The 13,882-nt window shown below is 40.2% G+C and overlaps 1 protein-coding gene across 1 annotated transcript in view; it reads right to left on the bottom strand.

Annotated features, from left to right (window-relative positions):
- Positions 1 to 7,254: 7,254 nt before the first annotated feature.
- Positions 7,255 to 13,882, bottom strand: part of FAP (fibroblast activation protein alpha) — a 71,616-nt gene continuing 64,988 nt past the window's right edge. Inside the window, exons 22-26 of the mRNA XM_079783270.1 lie at positions 11,164 to 11,263; positions 10,065 to 10,129; positions 9,521 to 9,593; positions 9,185 to 9,258; positions 7,255 to 7,600 (exon numbers count right to left, since the gene is read on the bottom strand). Coding sequence (XP_079639396.1) covers positions 7,499 to 7,600; positions 9,185 to 9,258; positions 9,521 to 9,593; positions 10,065 to 10,129; positions 11,164 to 11,263 — 414 coding nt within the window. The 3' untranslated portion in view covers positions 7,255 to 7,498. The remainder of the gene's footprint in view (positions 7,601 to 9,184; positions 9,259 to 9,520; positions 9,594 to 10,064; positions 10,130 to 11,163; positions 11,264 to 13,882) is intronic.

Here is a 13,882-nt window from a genome sequence, read left to right as displayed (position 1 = left end):
TTGGTAAGAGGAAATACCATATGGAAGACTGTAAGTCTACGTCAAGAAACTGATACCAGGGTTTCCTATAGCAAGGTTCACTGGGCACAGCTTTTTCACCAAAGAAGATGATGTAAACAATATTTTATGGCTCCTGATGCTGTAACTTGAAAAAGTAAATAAAAGTACTCTGGATATTTTGAAAGTGCTTTGGCAACTTAGAGGCACACAAATTTCTTCTTCTTCTTTTTTTACAGAATACATTGACAGCCTCTAACTCAAAACAGGGAAGAGATACAAAACACTTACTTTACATGGAATTAAAATTTTTTACTTTTTGTTTTTCTAAAAAGCTAATCTGGGGGAATGAAAAACCTCAGGTTTATACTTTCATTGTTCTTTATTTCTGGAGACTCTGCTTTGGCAGCCTGAGTGCTGTTGGCAAGATGCAACCGATGCCAATTTGGGGACCATTCTTGTGTGATATCTTGAAGCTTCCCCCCCCCCCCCAAGCTGCCTCCTTCTGAAGCTTCATGGCCATGGCGTAGGAGTTGGCAGGAGAACAGGTGTGGGAAGACACAGAGCAGGGGTAACATCAGAGAGAAGACATCGAGAAAAACTACTGATGAGCAGAGAAAAGGTGATGGGAAGATTGGAAAGCTAACGTTATTTTGAGCCTAGTCACGAATTGGATTTACATATTGGATAGCTTGCCTGTACACACACAATATTTTGCTGGGGCCAGAAACAAGTTGCAAACCCTGCAGAAGTCGCTAAGTTATTGAGGGAGGCACAGAATCCTGTTTTCAAAGCCACCCTATACAGGTTTATTTAAGCAGTCACTTAATGCTACTTCATTAACTGTGCTTAAATTCTAATAATGGCTGATAAGAGTCTGTTTCTAGGGTTGTTTATTTATACAGAACTCTGTATTGAACATTTGATTAATGATAGTAATATGTGACAAAGCCATCTGGTAGGCATTCCACATACTCCTGGAGTAGCTGACCAATGGTGCTGCCCGTGTCACACGGAGGTATGATGGTGCTAGGAACACCTGAACCTATGGAATCTCAAGTAAGTTTCCTAACTTGTACCTCATTTTCCTAATCAGAAGTACACATATTTTTATTTCTAATTTACAGCATTTGAATAATCAATGAAACAATATATATGAAGTCCTTGGTATATAACTGACATCCAAAATAGAAATGGATACCCACAGGTTAAGTCTGGCACACAAATGAGTTTTATTTACTTGTATATTAGCTGCCAAGTGCTCAAAATTGAGGATTTACATTTTAAAATCCAGTTTTGTTTTTTATTTCTCTTGATAAAAACGAGGCCAGCAAACAATAGGCCCATGTTCCCACATGGCAGCGATTTGAACCAGTAGTTACCTCTTTAGTTATGCTCACCAGCTTGCCGGTGTCCCACCCTGAGGTTATGAGAGACCGCGCTGACACTTCCTTGGTTTGCTTCATTCATTCTGGGTGCCTCACTGGCCTCAGCAGTTGTTTGAGATTGGGAACTGTATGCTAAGGCATCTGTTACATTTTTCCAATACAAGATTCTAAACCTTTAATTAATTCATATAAAATCAATCTCATTAAGGAAGATGGTAGATAGTGATGGTGATGACAGTTATTTTGAGAATCTATCATCAATGTATGTATGTATGTATCTATCTATCTATCTACCTATACCCTAATGGCTTATTTTTGATGATTCTAAGTTTATAATCTTCATTTAAAAGAAGCAACCAACCAAACTTTCAGGGTCTGAACTTATGACCGACCTTTTCCTTAGACAGTGTAAGGCATGGTATCATTGTTTTATAATGTAAATGTAACCATTAGTACTTGAAATATATTTTTAAAAATACTGTTGTGTGTTTTTTAAAATAAATGCTGCTAGAGTAACCAGTATCATTCTGGAGGTTTATCTGACCTTTTCCAGTCTGAACATTTTTGCCAAACATTCTCAGTTGCGGCATCCTGACGATTCATCCGGAGGCAGTAAGAATTGGAGGTAGGACAGTACAGTGAGCTGTGTTGTCACGTCCTAATCCAAATCACTTTTGTTGAAAGGCTAACCTCCTTTAGATATCTGTCTAAGATTCATGTCCTTCCTAACCCCATTCTCCTGACTGTGGGTTACCTGCTGCTCAGGGATTTTTTCTCTCTGTTGCTTTAAGGGGGAAACAGCAAGTTTCTATTACATACTAATTTCCAGAAAGAGTGAGATATATCTGTCTCCACTGTGAGATCACACATAAGGATTCCAATTTTATGGGTTCCCCTGTGCACAGAAGATGGAAATAGAGTCAGCACATATTTATCAAGTTGCTAACATCTTATTCCAGGACTGTCTAGGCCCTGGGTGCAGAGATTTGAAAAGACAGAGAGGGTCACTGCTCGTAGGGAGCTAATATTTGAATGGAAGAAATAGGTAACAAATAAGCACACACATCAGGCCAGAGCAGAAGGCCTGTGTGGTGCTTTGTAGGCTGTGCATGATGCTGGGTGAGTGAACTTTCCTTGTCCCTCAAGCACACGTTTCCCTGGCTGGCTGTCCTCCCCAAAGGTGTTTCCATCTCTACTATCAAATATTTGACTCTTCAAACAGGTCTTGGGATACAAGGATGAACAACTCATTCAAGATAAAGTACCAAGGTCGATGAGCTTCCTTAGACACTCACAACATCTATATTGGTTATTCCTAAAAGGCCCCATTCTTTCAGAAAAAGATAAAGATTAACTGATAATTTGATTGATGATTCTGGTACTTAAGCTACAGTCACTGATTTGGGAAAGAAACTATTGGCTTCTGAATCAGACTATTAATTTCTTGATAATTAATTTCTTGAAAATACTAACTAAAAAGTAGTTTACTTTATGTACGTAGCAAACCCTTACAAAATACTTACCATATGTCAAACACTGTTAGCTCTACAAATAACAACTAATTTATAAGCTATCTTGTATATTATTTGAAAAGGAGCAAATTGCAATATTGGAAAGTACTACTTTAGTCTTCTGAAAAAACAAAAACAAAAAAACAAGAGAGACACATTATTTCCTGTTAGTATGCATTTAAGTATTCTTATATATTAAAGCATCATCACTTTTTATCATCTCTTAAAACTGAAAACTTAGCTTAGTTCTCATGTGATATAGGCAACTTTTATGACATATCTAAAATATCTATGTCATTAATATCTAAAAAGATGTTTTAATAACAAACTGAAGATGTGTGAATGGATAGTAGTTTTTTTAACAAGTAGTTTTTATATCATTTTAAATGTTTCATTAAGACATTTATCTAAAAAATTCACCTTATGTAGCAGTTAAAAAAATTACTGCCCCCAATAATTAATGGCTAGTAAAGATGTTCCCGTTTTTTTCTTGTCAATTAAAAGCAATTATGAGAGAAGGAAAATGAGTTGTCAAACTATTGTGGCATGACCCTGGCTTAATTATCGCTCTCTCCTACTCACAGGAAACAGACTTTATAACCACAGAGTGAAGGATGGAATGCTGTACCAATGAATATTTGTGAAAACAGATACTGTCAAAGCAATTTTTTAAAGTAAATAATGGAGTATTAACTAGAGGCTAGTTGACTGATATTATGTTGCTCTAACTTGCCAAAGACATTACCTGCTTGTCAAAAAAGAACTGTTTATGGCCAGCATTTGGAGCTGCAAGCCAATAATCCGAGCAGGTGGTCATTAGAGACTTTTGCTAGAGGCCAGATCACTTTCTCCATGATTAGCTTGGTAAGGTTCAGGCACTTATTTCTCCCTGAATCAGCAATTATTCCACTTCCAATTGCTGAGGTACCTGTCCACAATGCCAAGGAAGAGTTTTGGTATTTCTCCTTTCATAAGCTGGGATTGATTTACTGTGTTCAGATTTTTTTATCTGTTTTATTGGGTAAACTCAAAATATCTACTCTACTGGATAAATTTCAATTATCTGGTAAGTGCCTTCTTTCTTCTTTACAAACAGCATATTTGAAAACATTGTTTTGGTAGAATCTTCCCAGAAGACCACATAATCACTATTTAAATTAGCCCTAATTCATTTTACATTTGCTTATTTTACTGTTAACTTTCCCAGAACTGTATTTTTTGTTTTACAATTAGAACATCTGAATTTTAATTACATTACCATCAAGAAGCTCATTAAAGTCACTTAATTGGCAACATTTCCAAAAAAACCTTAGCTGGGTTTAATATATTTTAAAGAGTTACTGTCAAAGTATAATTTCACCATTACAAACAGCTTGGCAACAACATTTGCATAAAGATCTGTCAGTTTCTGAAAAATGCTCAAATGTTGGGAAAATCAGATTCGTTAAGTCGCCTTTACTGAAACAGTCCGGAAATGGAGGAATTGTCACAAAAGTCACCTTTGTAACCTCTGCAGTGTGCAGAGTACTGCCATGCACGGCACAGATATTCAAAAGAGTTTTCGTGAAGAAATAAATAATACATTTTATATTTGGGGGTAGATTTTTTAAAAGTTAAAACCTCAAAAAAGTTTCTTCATTTGTGTTCAATTTAACAAAATATCCATTTTCTTGCTGCCTCTTTCTCATTCACTCTGAGAAATGTTGTTTTTGTTTTTTTGTTGTTTTTTTTTAAATGCACCGGCCCAGTGCGTCTCAGTTGGTTGAGTGTCATCTTGTGCACCGAAAGGTTGCCAGTTAGATTCCAGGTCAGGGCACATACCAAGGTTGCAGGTTCAGTCCCAGTTGGGGTGGACAGAGGCAACCGATTGATGTTTTTCTCTCCCTCTCCCTCCCTCTCTCAGAAAAATCAATAAAAACATTTAAAAAAGAATATTAGATGGTCACTTAGAATTTTGAAACCTTTAAAAATATCTCTAAAGTCAGCATTGTGAGACTAAGAGATGAGATTATTTTGAGATGGCATAATATTTTATAGTGTCCTTCTTACACATACTAGAATCCCATCCCTACAGTACTGATCTCATTTGAACTTGATTGTAATTACATTCATTTCTCACTTTTACAAGACTCGACACTCCTGCCTTTAGACAGGCATCCTCTCTAATATACTGGTCTGTTTCAGGAGGATGGGGGTCCTGAAATAGAGGCTTGCAACTGCATTTGTCGAATAAATGAATGAAAATCTGAAGTTTGTCGTATATGAAGGATAACTGTGCATTCATTAGGGTATTGGGGCACTCTTCACCCCAAACTCCATGTTCAAGAATAAAATGTGATCAACAGTAGTTATTACAATTTGCTTCCTACAAATATAAAAGGTAAGATGTTTTTCAATCACCCCCTTTACTTTAGTATTTTCTACTAACATCTTTCCCTCTGTGGTTTGTGTACTTTTTATCTTCCAAGCCAAAAGAAGAATTTAGAAAAGCTCTACAAAATGTGAACATTCAAATGAAAAACCCCACCCAAAGCATTGCCTCTCTAGTTGCTGCCTTGCTCTCTGCTGTAGCCTCAACGTCCTGCAGAGTGTCTGATACATAGACAGACTCAATACATGTTTGCTGAATAAATGAATAAATACATAAACACACGCTGACAGTCCTGAGGAGCATCTGGATGATTCTGCCGGAGGGGCTCAGGGAAGGCTGTATCGACAGAAATGTAGGAAACCTGAGTCCCGTGAGCACAGAGGCGTTCACTCATTCATCAGTGGGTGAGCCCCTGTCCTTGGCTGCATCTCAGGATATGGTCTGCCAATAGCACTTTTTGTGATGATGGCAACAGTCTACATCGGATACCTACACTACCGCATGGTGGGCCCTGGAGGGTTCTACATGGGCAAATGGCACAGTTACATTTGCCTTTCAGACATTGCCTCTGTGACAGTGGGAATGAAGGCCTGAGGTGAAGACCACTTACTGCGTGGTGATGTCAAATGCATATCCCGCCCCCGGCAGAAAACAAGTGGGAGTAACAGGACTGGCTATTTACTTTTGATTGTCCTGTTGTCTCTGACTGGTGGTTTCTCTCCTCTCCCTGGCTGGAGAGAGTGAATGATGAGGAAATTATGAGGCAATCGTATGGGCTTGCTTCAGAGGCTGCTCCACGCAGAACGGGAAGTGAAGGTATTAGCTTCTCTCTGACCCTCAGGGCACCTGCAGCTGCTGTGGAGGAAGGAGGCTGTGGCCAGCCCTGAATCTGTGAGGGTGTGTCCAGGCCCCCTGACCACCACCAAGTACCTGAGGGCTGAGGTGGGACCATCTGGCGTGAGTGGGAGGCATGATTTCAGAACACAGTGGGGGTAAGAGTGCTGGACTAAGAAATCTGAAAACTCTAGAGGAGTCTGTTCTCTGACCTTCGAGGCCCTTCCTGCTCAATGTTCTATGTCTGCGTTGGTTCTTCTGGCTACAGAGCCTGAGAGAAGGCATGAGGTTCTTCTACCTGCGATTGGGAAGAATCAAGCTAGGGGTGGGGAGACATCATCCAGGGCCATCAGTGCCGGGAAAGATGGCAATGAAAAGCGCCCTAGGCACCGGCTGCACGGACACTTCCAACGTTCAGTTAAGAAGTAGCTTCTGTGACCTGGTGTGGCTGTCTGTAATTCCGTGGCAATCACGGAGATGGCGAGCTGCCCACACATTTCTCACTGATGGGGACAGTTCCTGGCAGAGCACTGCCTTTGCGATTTCAGTCATTATGGCTTTTTTTTTTTTTTCCTTTTTCAAAATGAACTCTATAGCGTAGAAGTCAAACCCCAGAAAATCTCATAGACAGAACATTTTCCCTTTTCAGCTATTGATGTCCATTTTATTTAATTTGGGGGTTCATTTAGGCTGGTGTGGTTTAGCAATCTGAAGGAAGTTACTATTACTAATTCAAAAAAGGGATACAAAATAGGTATGTTTCCAATTTTGATGCATCTCTTAAAAGGAGCCCAAGTGCAAAATTCTGACTATGCTCTTAGCAATGACGAGGACGTCTTTTGGGAGACACGCAATAAACTTTTCCTGGAGGGAGCGCATAGGCGCAACATCAGAGTTCCTCTACAGGCGCCTCTCTGACTGATCTCTGCACAATGCTGTGGTACTCTGACCCAGCATTAGAGTTCTCATGACAAAACATCCCACTCTGCCTCTGGATCCCCCTCCGTCAACCAGCCACCCTGATATTACGCATGCCCTTGCCTCGCAGAATCCCTTGTTTTCTGCAATAGAGACTGGAACCTGAAATCCATGAGCGCAGACAAGATAACAGCATTTGAACTTCTGACTTTATTTCCCCCTCAAACAGGTGCTAAAATACTGTGTCTGAAGCAAAAGGCCTGGCTCCCTTTTCTCTTCTTCCACAGAGTAACAGAAACATGTAAACGATATTTCCATTGAACCCCCGAGTCCACCTAATTTTTTGCCAGCCATTCGAACAACATTCCCTTGTTTGTTTACACCAACATTTAACAGCATAAAGAGTAACACAAGCAAACAGTCTGAGGCGTTTATCTGACGTGTTCAGATGGTGATACCGGCTTGTATCGGCACCGTTTTCAGTCTGACAAAGAAAAACATTGCTTCAGGAAGTGGGTCATGTGGGTGTACAAGTGCTTTGTGGATAGGCCGGATATGCCATGGTTCTGGTCCGAGTACCACTGCAACACAAAAGGAAGAAGCCGCCTTATTCCTGCAGCCACACAATGCTTTGACCTTTTTAGGCTCCAGGACCTGGTTAACTTTTCTAATATTGTAGTTGAAATTCTACCTAAGAACACCCGAATACACAAATGTAAGCATTTGGAGGGGAATGATTTAAAGGTCTATTAACCTTCACTACAGTTTCATCTACTTTAAACTATAGTTTAGATCTCTGTGGCTAAGCGTTGCCAGGGGCCAGCGTCCCCGGGATCAGGAGGCACGGACCCCAGAGCTCCTGTGCTGGGTCCATTGCTTTGCTGGTCTGGAGCTTGGTTTCCTCATTTGTAAAATGCGAGGGTTGGATCTGATTTTCCCTCAGGTTCCTTCTAGCGCAGACATCCCGTGAGGCTTTTAGTCTCTGACTCTAATTCCTTTCTGTGGCAGAAAATCACGTATCAACATAAACATCCTTTATAGGAGTTAAAATAGTACCATTTTAAAAACCCAGAAATATGATACCATAGATTTAAACTTTATTGTTGGAGAGATGTTGGTAAGATTATTGTTTTCACTAAATAAAAGCGGCTAGTGGTCGTGATGTAATACTATGAACTTATAAGTTGAATTTACCTTGGGAGGTGGCAATAAAAAACAAAAACAAAAAACCAACTAGCCCGGCTCATGTGGCTCATGGTTCAATTGTCAGTCAGGGCACATGCCCAGGTTGCGGGCTTGATCCCCAGTGTGGGGTGTGCAGCAGGCAGCCAATCAATGATTATCTCTCATCATTGATGTTTTTATCTATCCCTCTCTCTTTTTCTCTGAAATCAATAAAAATATATTTAAAAAAAAGACTGGGAAAAATCTCACCTTTTGTACATTATTAAAAAAATAGACACACAACAAATTTCCAAAAGGTGGGGGTTTCCTTTTCTGGATTCTATTTAATATAAGCAAGTGAGGAATAATTTAGGCTTCCTAAGAGGGGGAAGGATAGGCATTAGGGATTGTCTCTCTTGTGTCGGTTTTTACATAATTTTCCTCTGTTTTCATTTCCCATTCCTCATGCAACCTGGATTTTACAATTAGCTCATTCAGTCATTCACTCAGTGAAAATGGGAGTCCCCTGGTGGGCCACACATATGCCAGGGCCTGAGGACACATGGAAGGAAAGATTCTCTAACTGAGTGGAGCGGCATGACTTCAGGGAGCCTCGGGGTCTCTGATAACTTCCTGCGCTTGCTTCTTACAGAATAAACAGAATCTTCTAGCTGCGTTGGGACTCCCGGGTTTTGCAGGGACTCCTAGCATATAGGATCACAAAACTATTGGATGTGTGAGCTAGATCATCTAATCTTGTGGATGCCTTTATTTTATACAGGACTCAACCGGGACCACCAGAGGGGCCAGGACTTGCCTAGTGTCCTTCAGGGAGTTAACAAAAGATCAAGATTCATTTGCTAATGTTATGCCTACTCTACCCTTCCGCCTGTTTGTTAGGTTTTGTAAAAAAAAATAAACAATTAAGAATTAAAAATAAGATTCCTCCTTTTAGCTTAGGGGTCTAAGGCCGTGAACATGAATGAAAGGAAATTATGTACCATTGCCTGGAAATCCACTTGTGCATTAACCAGAGCTTTAGCAATCTGTGCTGAGTTTTGAAAGTGCACATTATCTGCAACAAAGAGAGAGAGTTAAAGTGCTGTTAAATACCAGAAAGCGCAGAGTGACAATGTACCGCCTGGAAATGAACACCGACAATTATCTAGTCATGCCGTTGACATTGTCAGCAGTGCGGAATCACACTCGTTTATGGAAATGCCCCTGACTCTTAGGTACTGACCCTGAGCACAGGCATAGGAGGATGCTTAATGTTTCTTAAACAAAGTGATGCTGGCTCAGTATTTTTATGTGTAAGAGTCTTGCTTAAACCTCACCATCTGCTGTTCCGTGGATGAGAAGATAGTCTACATTTCTGAAATATTCTGCTCTTGCCATCACAGTTGAATTCTGGAAAAGAGGAAAAATTAACATTTTAGTTGCTGCAAGTTCTAATAGAAAACCAGCTAAATCATTGTGCAATGGACTTAGCACCAATACTGAAATTATGTATTGCTTTGGTTGATAAATATTTAAGAGTCAGAGCAACACATTTTCTTCATCATTTGCATTACCTCCATCTGATTCTTGGTTTGAAAAACTGAAAGTTTATGTGTCATATGTTACATATGAGTGAGACCTTAGGCATAAATGATGCCTGCTCAAGCTGTGGAGGGGTTGGGGGTGGGAGGGAGGGTGGAAAAAGAAAGAATAAAATCCGAAAGGAGTGAATTCCTTTCTAGTGAGGTGTTTTGCAGCAAACAAAAGATCATCATATTTGTTTGGGGACCCAGCAAAAGTGAAAACTCTGAGTGACAGCTTTAAAATTATTGTGCACATCTGAAATAAATTAATGGCCTAAATATAACAAAAGGTTCTTACTTTATAGTGCTCCAGATTATCATCCTTTGTTGGGAGACCCATGAATCGCTCCGTGTAGATCGATGCTATAAAATATATAAGAACATGCTGTTTGCATAGGGCATGTGTCGTTTCATTGACCCACGAGACCCCCTGGTTTGATAACTGCTCCTCAGTTCTCCCGTGCGTAGCTGCTCAGGAAGGTTCTTGCTGTCCTTCACTGCGATGCTCCACCCAAGGCTGTTGCTCTACAATTTCCCTCTGTTGGGCTACCGAGGGAACGGAGGAGGAGATTATGGAAACGGGAGCATCTATCATTAGAAAGGGCTGATTTGTAGCTTTTTCACTTCTACCCAAAGTGTGTCCGTTGAGGGAGTGTTGAGCTAGAAATGACCCCATGGGATGACCTGATTTTATTTAAAAGAAATCACAAATGCAGCCACTTGTATTACTCTCCTTCGTGTCTTAAATAATCTGGGATAGACATCTGTGCCCCAACACACATATACATTATTTTTTTTTTTCTGAATAAGGATTCCCTACAAGTCACAACTGTCTCATTTCTACCCCAACACAGGGACGAGGGTCTGATGAGAGCTAATTTTTGTAAAATTATTAGAGTTAATTCCAAATAGCCACCTGCATTGATATGAATTATAAAAAATAGGCAGCAGGGGAGGTGTACTTTTTGAACAGATAGTTATTGTTCTGATCTCTGGAGCAACGGAGCTGGAAGCTGCAGATTGTGGTGTAGACATGAATTACTTGGCCTTCATCTGACTTGGTATAGGATGTGCTTAGAAGCCAGCTATGCTGCAACTGTGTGTCTGCAGAAACACAATTAGCTCTGATTTTAAAGGTTTGGTTCAGCAGGAGGAGCAATATTTAGTGAGAGAAGAAGATATGTTGGATTTTGGAAAAGTCTTCTCCACTCTAAAATGTCTTTAATTGTTACAACACGATTATAATGAATCATATAAATAATCTTGTTTATACGTTGTATTTCCCCGGTGATGCTGGGGTGAATTTTACTGCATAATTTGTTTTCCTAGCAACCTCAAATATAGAGTAATTATGTGTTAAATGCTTTGGCAGCAACATTTATGAAATGTTTCCATACCATAATATTCCCAGCTGGAGACTGGAGCTACCGCTATCCCACATTTGAAAAGACCAGTTCCGGATGCAAGGGCCAGTGATGAAACATAACCACCGTAGGACTGTGGAGACATTGGTATGAGTTAATCTCACATTTCCTTTCACAAATTCTCCTCTATATTTTTACAGCAACTTTACTCACAATAAGTGCTGAGGAGAGCTGGGGAACATGGATAGGGCGGGTTAAATTACCTTACACCCTTGGCAGCAAGCCCCACCAGAGGTGACTAATTTCATCCCTAGTAAATGACAAATACTTGGCGTGTTGATCAGCACATGGTAGGAGCAGTTTAAAAGATGGATATAATTGTAATTTTTCTGAAAACATTTCTTTTTTTCCCTTCTCTCTTCTATATTTTTCCAACCAGGGCCTTGCTACAGCAAAAACAGGATTTGACTTAAAAGAAATGCACCAAAAAAGATTATTCCCAAAATGTAAATGCAAGCTACTTCCCATAGTTTGCAAAAGTCCTGTGAGGCAGAACTTGTATCTGTGTATTTACTTATTTTCATAACAGAACAGCAAGGGAAGGATTTAAGAACCTTAAACCATTGTTTAAGACATGGCCAGGGTCTGTGTATAATGTCATGTTACATATTCTGATTTAAGGATTTCTGGCAAGGCAGCTCAAAGAAGGGAAAGCCACTAGTGTTTGAAACATTTTTACACACCCTCTCACAAATACAATAGAAAAACAAAGAAGTACACATGGAAATACAAATTTCAGAGTCAAGAGCAGGTTAGATTTCATCACTTTTCTTCGCTAAGAATCAATAGGTAATTCAGAAAAGGGACTCTAATAACAGAAGCAGCTGTCTGCCCGTGTCGCTTGGAAACATGAACCTTTTTCTAAAATATGAAGAACGAAGCAGAGCATCACAGTCAGGTCGCATCTCTCCCTGATCTGTAGGCACAGCTGGGAGTGGTACTTCTCCTGGAAACATGGATTAAGCCGTGTTCTAGAACATGAAACACTCCCTCCCCCTTCACACACACATGTGTGCATGCCAGATTAGGAAGTGAGTCTTGGTGCTATTCTTGCCCCAATGTTGGGACATCCCCACAAGACGTAAGAGGTCAGTGTAAGCCTCCAACTAAGGACGTACCTTGTTCTTAAAATATTATTACCACAATTTATGGAAATCATTTTCCTCAGGTCAGGAGGGATCCTACCGCCTTTTGGTACAGAAAAGTCTGTCTTTAGAGAGAGTGAAAGAGTGAGAGTGAGAACTCTACCGAGCAAGACAGATGGCCAGATGGATAGACAGACGGACAAAGGTGACAATGGCAGCAGGTGAGTGCCAGGGCTCTCATCTGAACCCACAAAACACATGAAATGGGGGAATAAGCTAAGCAATCTTGCTGAATGCAAAGTTAAAGAAAGAACTCTCTACCTAGTTTACAGTTTTATGTTTCCAGCTGCTGGGCGTTTTACCGAGACCCCTGACTCTGAAACACAGAATAAAAGAGGCAGTTCTGATTCTACCATGGGCTCTTTTTTTATTCTACATGGAGGAAAACTAAAACATGTTGCAATAGGGGAAATATATTTTAAAAACAGAAGAAACACTTGGGCTGCAAAATCATTTTGGTAAGTGAAAATCACTATCAAGTTCAAGCTTTCACCTCTGATGCCCAACTGTTTTGTTTTGACGAGTAGGTTAGCAACAAGTATTGTTGAACCAGATGATCTTTCCTTCCTTCTTAATTGCAGGTTCAAATGAGAGTAGGGTAAGCTTAAGTCCATTAGAAAAACCATTGTTGCTTATGGTTTTATTGGGAAAGTGTGTTCACTGCAAATAACAATACTGGGTCCTGCCTCTCCTCTTCTATGCTTCAGAACAGGAAATAGCATGGAGTGAGATTGGAAATTGAAAGCATTTGCATAGAGCAAAAGGTTTTTGAACATTGCTGTTCAAAATCTTAGAAATTCTTAATCTGTATCTACTCAGGGATTAGGTAATACTGCTGTATCTAAATAAAATGTCCATGTTTTCAGGATGAATAAACACTGTCTCTAAGAATGTGCGAGAACAAAACTACTATTGTGGCAGCACAACAAAAGAAGGTATACTTTAAATTCTCAGGCAGCCTCGCTAAGCTTATTCCTCTGTACAAAGGAAGAGGGGAAAAAACACCAGAGTTAACTTTTTTCTGCTCTCCCATGGGTGGGGCTCCAAGGCAGAGTGGGTGGCTGCCACAAGAAAAGAACCCACAGAGCAGATTGGCCATGAGAATTCTAGAAGTTTGTCCTTTGCACTTAGACGCCTTGCCATTTTGCTTAAATGAAGGATGTCTTTAGAGCATTTTTAGAAGGGCACAGAATTTTTAGGGGTTTATGGAATATTCTTATGTGAACTATAATGCATATTGGAACATTTTATCTACAGGCAATAACAATGAGCTAATGTTTGTATGGCCAACCTATTGCAAAGGTCTTTGTGGTCCCACACAATGTCTCCCTTCTCCCACCTCCCACCTCCCACCTCCCACCTCCCACCTCCCACCTCCCACCTCCCACCTCCCCCTTGCTCACTGCCCATCTTCATGTTCTTTGAACTCTCCAAACATGATCTAGCCCCAGGACTTTTGCAAATGATGCCACTCTCTGCCTAGAATACTCTTACCCCAGAAATCAGCATGGCTTACCTCCTTCTTATTTTGAGTCTTAACTTAAAAA

This window comes from Cnephaeus nilssonii (genome assembly GCF_951640355.1).
Source record: "Cnephaeus nilssonii genome assembly, chromosome: 10".
Lineage (NCBI taxonomy): Eukaryota > Metazoa > Chordata > Mammalia > Chiroptera > Vespertilionidae > Cnephaeus > Cnephaeus nilssonii.
Note: the sequence above shows the minus strand (reverse complement) of the source record. Positions and strands in the feature narration are given on the sequence as shown.